Below are 12,636 nucleotides of genomic sequence, written 5' to 3'. Positions count from 1 at the left end.
ATATTCTATAATTGTTGATTGGTTAGATGAAGAACAAAGTTATAGAAAGTAAGAATAAAAAGAAGAATAGAGTGATTAACCCAATAACCACTGAGTGACTAGAGAGTAAACACAAAATTCAGTGAGGGTTCAATAGCTCATTAACATATATCTCTGCTGAAATTATTAATTGTCTTACAAGTTTATAAAATATTTTTCTCTCCCATTCCAATTGTAAAGGCACTTTATCAACTATCTAAGGTTTGGCTATATGTATATATATATGACTCCTTGAGAATGTGAATTAATTCAACTACATGCAAGCTTTATATTCAAGTGAATAAAAATTAGAATTGCATGATGCATCATTCATTTAGGTAGTTGCATTTAGATTAGATTGCATTGCATGACATTCTACCACTTTAACCTTACATTACTCTTTATCTTGGACTTAGCATGAGAACATGCTATTGTTTAAGTGTGGGGAGGTTGATAAACACATATTTTATGATATATTTTATGCTTAGTTTGAGTGATTTATTCAATCCTTCACCCACTTATTCATATTAATTGCATGGTTTTACTTTCCCTTCCTTATTATGTGATGTATGTGAAAAACATGTTTTCTATGCTTTAAAATTAATTATTTTAATCACCTTTATTTCCATTCGATGCCGTGATTCGTGTGTTGAGTAGTTTCAGATCTTCTAAGGCAGGAATGACTTAAAGGATGGAAAGAAAACATACAAAAATGGAAGGAAAGCACAAAACAGAGTTTTTGAAGAAACTGGCAGCCACGCGATCGCATGGGCGACGCGGCCGCATGCCAGCGCGAAAAGGCATTGATGCGGCCGCATGACTGACGCGACCGCGCGCCTCGAGCAAAACACATATGACGCGGTCGCATGACTGACACGACCGCGTGACAAGAAAAACTCTGAATGACGCGACCGCGTGACCCACGCAGACGCGTGATAGAGGCCACGCACCAGAAATTGCAGAAAATGCTCATAGCGAATTCTGAAGCCCTTTTTGGCCCAAATCTAAGTCCAGAAGGCATAGACCAGAGGTTATGAAGTGGGAGAATGCATCCATTCAAAGAGAGTCTCCACTTTAGTTAGTTTTCATGATTTAGATTTAGTTTAGAGAGAGGTTCTCTCCTCTCTCTTCTCTCTTTAGGATTAGGAATTAGATTTAGGATTTTATTCGCTTTCAGAATTATCTCTTTATCAGGTTTAATGTTCTTTTACTTTATATTTATCTCTTACTTTCAGATACTTTAATGCTTATATTAGTTATGTTGCCTATTTGGCTTATGCCCCATTCATGTTATGATTTTCTTAATTAATGTTATTTGAGGTATTTCAGTTTAATATTGCTTTCTTCTATTTACATTATTGTTACTCCCATCTGAAGACATTTTTATTTCAGTAGATTTACTTTTCTCTTTTTGGTCTTGGTTAAGAAATCAGTAACTCAGGAGTTATCAAACTCAAACATGATTGATAATTGTTATCTTTGTTAATTAAATTGAACTTCAATAATCCCAATCTTTTCTTAGGAAATAAATAGGATTCGAAGATCAAACCAATTAATCCCTTGACCTTCCTTTATCTTAGTAAAGGTTAACAAAGTGGAATTAAGATTCAATTCTCATCATCATTGATAAGGATAACTAGGATAGGACCTCTAATTTCTCATACCTTGCCAAAAGTTTATTTACAGTCATTTATTTATTTTACTTGCCATTTAAATTACTTGTTCTTCATTTACTTTATTTGCTAATTAGACTATTCGCTCCTCATTCTTAAAACCCCAATTTACAATCTTCATAACCAATAATAAGAACATACTTCCCTGCAGTTCCTTGAGAAGACGACCCGAGGTTTGAATACTTTGGTTATCAATTTATTTAGGGGTTTGTTACTTGTGACAACCAAAACGTTTGTACGAAGGGATTTCTGTTGGTTTAGAGACTATATCTACAACGCGACTATTTTTATAAAATTCTTTACTGGCAAAAATCTCCGACGTCATGAGGGCTGGGCGGTGAGGCGGTGAGGGCTGGGCACAGCTGGCGGTGAGGCGCTGGGCACGGCGGTGAAGGCTGGGCGCAGCTGGCGGTGAGCAGGCACGGACCCACCTTCATGAATGGGGGGCACTTGCCCCAGTGACATTTGATATTTTTAAACCCAAGAAATATATATATTAGATGAGGGGTTAGTTTTCTCCCCCCCGTGCCAAACACGTTTTTTTTTATAACTTTTTTATTAAAATAGGGGTTAGTTTAGGAATAATATAAAAAAAATTTATTAAAAAGGACGATTTTAATACAAAAAAAACGTTAAGGACGATTCTAAATCAAAAATTAGATGAGGGACGATTTCGATTCTGGTGAAAACTTTTTGGGACCAATAGATATATTGGATGTTCATTTTACTAGGTGTACGGATTGTTATTTTAATATTAAGATTTATGTGGGTAATTTAAAAGTGTAATGTGTTTTTATTTGATTGGTAGTTTTTCATGTTGTTCAAAATAGTCATTCTTTACTTAGTACTCTCCTTTATTTATATAGTTATTATTAGATTAAAAAAAGGGAGAAAAGAAAAATTTACAAGAGGTGTAAATATAATTTAATCTCACATTAAAATTTGTAATTTCAAGTCACTTATTTATAATTAAATATGTTTTTGCTCTCAATAACATATTTTTTGCCAACTCTTCTAAAGTGTGTATGAATATTATTAGATTGGTAAAAGCTGCAATATGAGAAATTCAAGAGAACCGTTTTTATTAATGCATCTTTTATATTTTTTTTTTATATCATCACAAATAAGGAATTTCTAGAATTATTTTTATTTTTTTTAATATTGCTCTATTTCAAGCACCAATTATTTGGAACATGATTCAATTGATCATAATCGAAAATAAATGAAAGCCAACAAAATTAGTGTTCAACAACTTACGAATATTTTTATGACTTTAGATATGTGATTATTAATTTTTTTAGAAGAGTTGACAAGAAATATGTTATTGAGAACAAAAACATATTTAATTATAAATAAGTGACTTAAAATTACAAATTTTAATGTGAGATTAAATTATATTTACACCTCTTGTAAATTTTTCTTTTTCGTTTTTTTATCTTATAATAACTATATAAATAAATTACTATTACTGAAACTTTATAATAACAAAAATAGATTGAATGAATTATATAATTTTTTAAGAATAAGTTCATCTTATTAGAAACAAAAATCTATCTTTTTTTTTGGATGTGAAACAAAAATCTATCTAAATATAGCATACAGGTAACATTCAATTTCATTATTATATTTACAAGCCCACAATCACATGAAACACATATATTGATCCAATGTAATAAGCCCAAGACACAATAAATTATTATAAAATACTATTTTATTAATAAATTTATTAATCTGCTACGATAAAAAAGAAAACTTTATTGATCTTTCTACAAAATTGTAAGTGACAGTTGATGGAAAAATGTCAACATTAATTTTAAAAGATTTAAAATTGTTCAGTTCACCAGATGTCTTCTCTATAAGTGTGCCACGATAATTCTATAGGTGTAAAAAACTTTTTTTTATATATCATAAAATTCACCAATAAATAAAACTTTTGAGCTCTGAATATTATTATGGTATAATTAAATATAACATTACTTTGAAATGAAGATATAATACCCTCATTCGACCTTAATATGCATATTTTGATACTAATTGGCACCCACATTGAGCTTAATCTTATTATCTCAACATTTAAATTATTGGTGTTGTAAAATTTAGTGAATATACCAAAAAATATTTTAAAGAATAAATTAATGTTTTTGAAAAGTGTGAGAGATGTGATGAAGACCACGTCCTAGGAGCTTTTGTTTCATTATTAGAGAATGTTACATCAATATTTTGTAAAAAAAATATTTTTCTAAAATTTAAGATTTAGTTATATTATTTGTTAATATTAATTGAGGAATATGATATTTCTGAATATAATTAATAAAAAAGTTTTTTTTTCTTTTTATAATAATACACAAAACTACAAAGTCTATTAACGTTGGTAAATATTCATAAACTAAGAAAATTAATGTTATACTCATAAAAGATGAGTTTCATAGACAAACTCACAAAAATATCTAAATGTTAATTTTTTATTAATTTTTTAATAAAATTTTCAAACTACCTCACCATAACCCCATTCTACGGCACTTCCTCTCTTCTCACTTCTTCTTTTCTCTTCACTTTTTCTTCTCTCAAAAATCCTCATGGTCACATAACTTTTCTCCTATTTTTTTACTGCTATCCGCCACCTATTTACTTTGTTACCGACAATATCCTCCCCTCTCAGATTCTCCCTCTCACTCTTAAGGTGACTACAACACTTTCGTTGCATGCTTGTGACCCAACCTAAGGAGAACGTCGCCGTGGCACGCCTATTCCGGCCGAGGAGAACATTATCGTAGTACCGTTGTCGCGCACTTAAGAAGAGAGAGGGGTGGTGGTGCTGCATGCAGAAAAAGTGTTTGATAAACTTATAACTAAACCAATTGAGGTTCGATCCTTCACCACTACCACCATTGATTTCGGCAGGAGTAGTTTTAGACTCTATGATAAGGGTTTTAAAGATGCAGGATAGGTTATAAAAGGTTGAAAAAATAAGTTGAAGTTGAGGGTTTGGGAATTTTATTAAGTTGAGGGTGGAGTAATTTAAAAATTTTATTAAAAAATTAACAAAAAATTAAAATTTTAATATTTTTGTCATACGAAATCCATCTTTAATCAGTACAGCATTAATTTTCTTAATTTATGGATACTTTTGTCCGTGTTCTCAAACTTCACAGGTGCTTTTAGTAGTTTTTTGTAAAACTTATGATTATGAAAATGAATAACAAATAAAGCACCATTTTTTATTTCCCAGTGGTTCCAAGTTCAAAGCATTGTGTGCAAGAGCAGCTCAACTTCTGTCTCTATTTCTGTTCTCTCACACGGAAACGGAGGCAGCTCCGTATTTCTGAAGAAGCAATATGCAGGTATGAACCTTCAATTTCACCTCTTCCTTTGGCTGAAGTTTACGTTCGATCGTTCCTTTTTCAGATTTTTGGGGATTTTATGTAGGCAAGTGATAGGTTTAACATCAATTCCCAACTTGAGCATCTCCAAGCTAAATATGTTGGAACTGGTCATGCCGATTTGAACAGATTGTGAGATTTCTTTGTTCCTTTTGGAGAAAAAGAACTTTCTTTTTGGCATTTTTATATATTTATTATGCGTATGTGCAGTGAGTGGGCGGTGAATATTCAGCGTGATAGCTATGCTTCATATATCGGGCACTACCCTTTACTTGCATACTTTGCTATTGCTGAAAATGAATCCATTGGGAGAGAACGCTACACCTTTATGCAGGTTATGCTTTGAGCTCTTTTTCTTTTTCTTTTCTCATTTCAGTCACTTTATTAATTGCAAGATTCAATTATTATTATTGCCATTCCTTTTGATATATAGATTGTAGATTGTATTATGCCTGTGTTCCTATATCTGCAATTTGGCTTGTTTAATCCGTTGTCCTGTTTGATGATTAAGTTCTTAACTCTTGAGATATGCTCCAGGTTTTGGCTAGGGCTCATGAGAAATTGTTGTTACTGCTATCATCCTACTTAATTCTTTTTCATGGGAGTGTTAGCCCTGCCCCCGACAAGTGACACCTCCCGTACTATAGTTTTTTTTTTCATTTGTGCTGCACATGGTCGTGGTCATAGTTTAACAATAGGTCTCTGGTTATAACTTCTAAGAATTATAGGTGAATGTTGCTTGCCTTATATTTTGTTTTTATTTCATATTGGTTGGACATTGGTTTCTCAAATCATCGCTGTTCATAGATGTTTATTCTGAAGCTTCTAGTTTTTTCTCTCTTTGGTCATCTTCTTGATATGTAGAACTATATCGTAAACTTGATGTTAGAAAAAGTTGAAATGGTTAAGTTGTAAAGTGAGATAGGAAATCTAGATGGGTTTGGGATGGAATACATCCAGTTTTTATTTCTTAAAAAGGTTAGATTGTGAGAAAATATATAAAGTAAGGATGTTGAATCATACACCTCATTGCATCACAAACTGTATGCCTTCAAAAGGTTGTGCCAAGCAATTTGGAAAAGTTGGCACTTTAAATTTTAATTGTATATTTATTATTTTAGTTTATGTTTGATTGGGCATATTTTATGCTTATTGTTACTACATACTATGAGTGATCCATATGCGAATTCTTCTCTAGGTGTGCTAGCATATTGTAGAATTTCTTACTCGTTTTATTGATGAATTCAACTTTGTGTGTAGAAAATGCTCCTACCCTGTGGTCTCCCTCCAGAAAGAGAAGAAGATTGAGAATTTTCATCTGGATTACAAAGAGTAGATCACAACAGTTTTATCCTTTGATAATTCATTGTACTGTGCTATTCTGATTGAAAACATATGGTTGTTGATTAGAGGTTACTGAATCATCTTTCTCTATCTTGTAGACGCTTAAGATTTGGTTATAATGCAGCTTGGAATATTAGCTCGAGATGTTCAGTTTAGCTTATATTTTATGTTGGTTTAAAGGATAGTCTCTATAAATTATGAGCTTGTGTATGTGCCGAGGTAGATTTTCCTGCTTCATGCCCCCATTTTACTTTTCTCTAGCTAACTTGGTTCCTCATAAGATATTTATTGATGGATATTTTGCTCATTTGTTTTTGTTAAGTACCAAGTTTTGTTTGTGTTTATGGTCCATGTTATAATAGCTTAGTATTAATATTGTGAAAGATCCCATTTTTGAAGGTTCTCCTACCCTTAAAAACTATGGTGAAGTTAGGCAGAGTTTGGCAGCTGGGCAGGACACATACAAAGCAGGAAATTTGTATTTGTATCTTGTGTGGGCTACCAAACACAGCCTTATATAATAGGAACAAAATTAAGATTAAGGGTTCTGTTTAGTGTAAATAACTACATATGGGGATTGGAGACTACTACAGATAATCAGCATACCAAACTTGTAACCCTGCTCTGTGGCATTTCTCTTCTCTTTTTTATTGATGACTGCTGTGACCTCTGCATGTGAAGTAAGGTCTAAAGGGAACACATTAATTTTGAAGTGTTAATGCCTTTGTTGTAGAATTTTTATGCTTATTGGTTTAGTTTGTGGCATTTCTGAGTGTTATGTTTCCACCGATGAGCGATGAGAGGAATATTTTCAGGTTGACTTATTTAGTGAGGTCTTAAGGAACTCAATGAATTTGAAAGTGATTTCCAATGCCTGGTTAGATAAATCAATGTTTAGTAGTTTGCTTTGTGACATTTCTAATATTTTCTCATCTCCATTCATCACTAACAAAAGTGCTATACTTGAGTAAACTATCAATAGCACCCTCGAATTATTAGAATGTTGACAAAAATAATTCTACTTTTATTAATGACAAAAATATCCTCTAAATATTTAAAAACATTATAAAAATATTCAATTGTAAAGAAAATCCTTCTCTAATAATGAAATAGGCTGGTGTGGCAAACGGAAATGTCAATATGGCATCCGATACATATTGAATCCTATTAGGTTTTCAATACCCCAAATCGAAAATCCTAATTTTCCTAATTTGAAACTCTCTCTCTTCCTCCCTCCCTTCCTCTCTCTCAATATAATCTTCCGATTCTACATAGAATTAATTCTCAGAAATTATGTATGAGAATTCGTTAAACATTCGAGAATCACCTCATTACGACATAATAAGGTCCAATCCGTTAGTGTTTTTAATATGTTTAGCCCACTTTGGACCAAAATCTTTAGAATTAGTGTATGATTTTTAATTTTAAAAGTTTTCTTAAGATTTCCTACTGTTTTTATTATTCTCACACAGTACCAAACAGACTTAAGCCGGTACTGTCGACCAAATTACCGATATGCGTTTTTACGCAATTTTCTGCTGAAAATTACATTTTCCCACTTAGAAAAATTTACTGAATTCAAATCTCACCGTTAAATTTCTAAATTAAGACTTATAATATCTTGAACCTATTCCGAACGATTAAATTATTTTATATTATCTAAACGGTTGATAGGAATTACGGTTCTTACACTTAGCTCTCTCTCTTTTTCTCTCGGCCAAGGCTCCTCTTCAAGCTTGGATATTGTTTGGCTTTGTGAACTTAGAGGAGATGTTAGTGATGTCTTTAGCTAGAAAAAATGAAAACCTCTCATGGCCTAAAAAGAGAAAAGTGGTGTTGTTATTTCTCACCTAGTTGCTATTTTTCAAGAAGCTCCAAAGGAAGATGGTGAAGAAGACCAAGCTCATTGGACTCCTAGGAAGATGGTGATGCGAATTCAGAATTTGGATGAAGAAGATTGGCGAGTGTAAGATCAGATTTTTGTTGAGGAAAGCTTCATGAAGGTTGAAAGAACTCACCCTCCTCCTTGCTCACTCACTCTCGGCTCACTCTCCCTTTCTTCCTTCTATCACTTTTTCGATCTCCTCTTCCTCTCTTGTTGTTTTCTCTAAGTTTCTCACTCACTCACTTCAAGCTTGGTGGAAGGGATTGATATGAAGATTGGATGGTAGAGAAGGTATTGAATATATGAAACTCCATGAACTCTCTCTCACACTCTCGGAATCTTTCCTCACCCTTTCTAGCTTCTTTCTTGTGTTTGCGTCTAAATCATGCAAGGGCTGAAGTAATAAATATGAAGATGGAGTGGAGGAGAGGGGAGGAACGTTGCTCCTCATTAAGGGGCCACACTTATTGTCATGCATGCTTAGCCAAGTTTTCATATACATTAATGCTTGCCATTGGTTTAAACTAACACTTGGTTAGTTTGGTGGGGGAGGGAGAGCTTCTGTCATGATGGAGAGAGGAAGAACTAGACTGGTTTTTATTGGAGTGAGAGAGAAAATCGGTTTGGTTTAAAAGAGAGTGGGTTTGGTTTGATTCAATTTAAACTCGGTTAGATTTTAACTAAGTTTGTTACTTCAGTTCTTTATTTTTCTCTAGATAATCTTCCTAGTGGATTCATGATTTTTATTAAGGAGAGTTCCTTGGTGTATTGGCCGAATTATTTAGGAAAGAGAAAGAAGATAATGGTTTAATGGCTAAACCGTGAAATTACTGTTTTAAACCGTGTTAGTTTAAACAATCATCATCTGGGATATTGGTAGCAGAGAGTATCTCAGCTCCAAAATATATTTAGGATATTTTACTAAAGCTAAATCATTCAAGAAAAATTAGTAGTAAAGTTTTTGTAAATGAATTCGAACTCGACGACTGAAATTCATCATTATCGATACAATTTTTGGCTTTTGACACGCTTTTATTTTCTAATATACTTTCTTTTGTTTAACTTATCTTATCTAAGTACGCCTTGTTATGTTGTAATGAGATGATTTTCAGATGTTTAACGAATTCTCATAACATAATTTTTGAGAATTAATTTTATGGAGAATCAGAGTGTGAATTTATCTTCTTTTCTTTGAGGCTTCTAAAATGCGTTGTTAATGGAATGATGCAGAAAAAGAAAAGCAGTGATGAAGAAGAGGAAGAGAATGTGGCAGCTATGGTATTGGTTCATGGAAAAAAAAGATTAATTTAGTCATTTTATATCAATTAATTAGGAAAATGAGAGTTTTTAATTTGAAAATTAAACAATAATGATATATTAGCATCTCCGTTTACCACCTTAGCCAATTTCTTTAACGGAAAAGATTTTTTTTCTCACAGTTGAGTATTTTTGCAACATTTTTAAATATTTAAAGGACATTTTTGTCATTTTTTAAGCATTTTGATCATTCGAAGGGCGGAATTAGTAGTTTAACCGCTATAATTTTAGGACAATTGAAAAGATGAACGAGCCAATGAAGTTTTATCCGTCTTTTATGTCAAATGTTTCTATTTTTCATTTTATAGTTGATGGTAATCAATGGCTAAGAGAAGGGAGGGATTGAATCTTGACATTCTTTTAACTTTTCTTGAAACTTTATTCTCTGATGAGGAATATAGGAAAAATTCAGGTTTTGTCTCCTGATACAGGAAGAGCTAGAATAAAGTAGCGTCAAAGAACAGTTATTGTGAGAAGTTGCTAGGTAGAGAAAACAGGAGACACTTTACTTTTATCTCCTAAGTTGTAGAACCATAAATAGAGAAGAGAGTAGAGTGTAACACATAGATGTATCCTGGTTCGGCTACTCCCTGCAATGTAGCCTACATCCAGTCTCCATCACAACAATGATGGAATTCCACTATTTTTCAATAGATAACAATCACCAATTTTTCTAGGATCTACCCAATCCTATATGGGACAAGTCCAGATTCTAAGCCACCCTGAACTAGATTAGGACTCACCCTAGCTTTCAACAGCAAAATGCTAACCTAACTTGCAAGGGGATCCTCTCAGGATCATAACACAAAACAGAAATTCTAACAAAGGATTTCTGAAATAACTTAGGCTTTTTCTCCAAATCTAGCTCACTGCCTTTTTCCACTCATTGGCTTTTTCTTATAAAATTCACCATATTTGCCTTTTACTAATGAAACTCAGACAGACTAAACTGAGAAAAAGAATTACAAAATGAGAACCATGAAGGAGAAGAACAAGAATAACTCAAGGAGCTATGGGAACCGAAACCAATGTTCTATCTCTCTTGCTTCAATACTTGGCCATTCACCCCTATCATAGAGGAGTGATGCTTCCATGGCTTGAGGCACCTTCAACACATGGCTTGTCTTCTTCTCCAACAATCAGAATTAGCAGCGACGTGGTCAGAGGAGAGAGAGGGGACCGAGGCAATGACATGCAATCTTACCTGTCTCTTTCATCATTTTTCCTCAAACTTCTTGAATCTGAGCCGTGTATCTTTGCTTTGACCCCAAGTTTGATTTTTGACCATACCGTTGATGAGCCATTGAACACCTTTGACTTCTCTGTCTTCATAGTTGCATGAAAGGTGCTTGAGACATAGAAGATTTCTTCACGGTTTCTCATTGAAGCACGAATAAGGAAACCACCTTTTGTGATCTTCTGTTCCGTTGAGATCATCCCTTTGTTGTAGCCCTTTAACTTTCCCTTCTTGCTTAAAAATGGAAGCTAGCTTTTCATTCTTCTTTATGCCCTAGCTTCAGATCTTTTCTCTTTCTTCTTTCTTGTTTCAGAGATTGATGTGATAAGAAAGAAAGGTAAGAGAGAGAAGAGAGAGTTTGTGGGTTCGGTGGAAGTGAAAGAGGATTCAAATGAATTTTAATTTGTTTACCTGGTTAGTAACTATGTTGAAGTGAGATGAGTTTGTGTGTGGTCACCAAATTGGGCTTAGATCTTTATTTGGGCCAAATTTGATTTCCTTCATTTGACTAGAGACTTGATTTGTTTCTGATGGAAGGATTTGTGATGGTAACCGTTCAAACTTTGGATTTAAGTATGGAAAGAATAGAGTGGAACAACTGAGTTTGGTATAGGGCCATTGACGAACGAATTTCTGCTAGTAAAGAATTTTACAAATAAGTTCTTGTTGCTAGTATAGTTTCTAAACCAACAGAGAATCCTTTCGTACAAAAACTTTGGTTGTCACTTAAGCAAATCTAATGAAAATAAACCGGAGTATTCAAACCTCGGGTCGTCTCTCAAGGAATTGCAGGGAGGTGTATTTATTATTGGTTATGGAAAAGTATCGTTTTGGGTTTTTGAAATATGGAACAAGGAAAGTAAATTGCAAGAAAGTAAATTAATAGCTAGAAAAACTCTTGGCAAGGTATGAAAACTGGACGTCCTATCCTAGTTATTCTTATCAATTGTGATGAGAATTGTTCATTGCTCCCACTTAGTTAACCCTTACTAAATAAAGGAAAGTCAAGTGGACTAATCAATTTGATTCCTCAAGTCCTAGTCAACTCCTAAGGAAAGACTAGCTTTAGACGGATCCAAACCAACCAGCAAATTCCAATCATCAATCAACAAAGGAGTTTGATAACTCAAGTGTCTCCAATTACTCAACCAAAGCCAAAATGGCAAAAATCTAAATTAAATTGAAGGCATCAATAACATAAATAGAAGAAAGCAATCATAAATCTGAAATACCTCAAATTGCATTAAATAAAGAAATCAAATCTAACATGGAGTTCATAAACCAAATTGGGAAAATAAATAAATCAACAAGAGAAATAGATAAACTAAAGTGATAGAATAAATAAGAGTAGAAGAGAAACTAATTAAACTAAGATAGAATCTGAAATTAAGAAAAGCTAATCCTAAAATCCTAAAACCTAAGAGAGAGGAGAGAGCCTCTCTCTCTAGAAAACTACATCTAAAACCTAAATTTCTGAATAATGGAATGCCTCTTTTAATCCCCCCATTCTGCAGCCTCTATTTTGTGTTCTCGGGCTTAGAATTGGGCCAAAAGGAGCCCAGAAATCGCCTCCAGCGCTTTTTGCAGATTTCTGCACGTGGCGTCTGTCACGCGTACGCGTAAGTCACGCGTGCGCGTCATTTGGCGATTTTCCTTGTCACGCGTACGCGTCTCTCGTGTTCTGCGCTAGGCACGTGTCCGCGTCGTCCATGTGTGCGCGTCGCTGCCAGTTTCTCAAAACTTTATTTTCTCGCGTTCCTTCCATTTTTGCACATTTTCTTT

General features: G+C 33.6%; 1 protein-coding gene across 2 annotated transcripts; it reads left to right on the top strand.

The window, feature by feature from the left end:
• The first annotated feature begins 4,910 nt into the window (after nucleotides 1–4,910).
• On the top strand, nucleotides 4,911–7,286 carry LOC107614255 (uncharacterized protein At4g14342). 2 transcript variants are annotated; one of them, XM_088497136.1, is made up of 5 exons: nucleotides 4,911–5,032; nucleotides 5,118–5,203; nucleotides 5,282–5,405; nucleotides 6,332–6,403; nucleotides 6,514–7,286. In XM_088497136.1, the coding sequence occupies exons 1-4, from the start codon at nucleotides 5,027–5,029 to the stop codon at nucleotides 6,377–6,379; spliced, it is 264 nt and encodes an 87-aa protein (XP_088353262.1). In that variant the 5' UTR covers nucleotides 4,911–5,026; the 3' UTR covers nucleotides 6,380–6,403; nucleotides 6,514–7,286. The 2 variants fall into 2 exon arrangements, with proteins under 2 accessions (XP_088353262.1, XP_016171965.1); XM_016316479.3 differs by having other exon boundaries at nucleotides 6,332–7,286.
• The last annotated feature ends 5,350 nt before the right edge of the window (nucleotides 7,287–12,636 follow it).

The sequence above is a fragment of the Arachis ipaensis genome, chromosome B8 (assembly GCF_059453495.1).
Source record: "Arachis ipaensis isolate K30076 ecotype BB chromosome B8, ASM5945349v1, whole genome shotgun sequence".
Lineage (NCBI taxonomy): Eukaryota > Viridiplantae > Streptophyta > Magnoliopsida > Fabales > Fabaceae > Arachis > Arachis ipaensis.
Note: the sequence above shows the minus strand (reverse complement) of the source record. Positions and strands in the feature narration are given on the sequence as shown.

Excerpts from the sequence above, each read along its gene's own strand:
- LOC107614255 (XM_088497136.1), top strand. Across the intron at positions 5,204-5,281 it reads CATGCCGATTTGAACAGATT|TGAGTGGGCGGTGAATATTC; the intron begins GTGAGATTTCTT and ends GCGTATGTGCAG. Across the intron at positions 5,406-6,331 it reads AACGCTACACCTTTATGCAG|AAAATGCTCCTACCCTGTGG; the intron begins GTTATGCTTTGA and ends CTTTGTGTGTAG.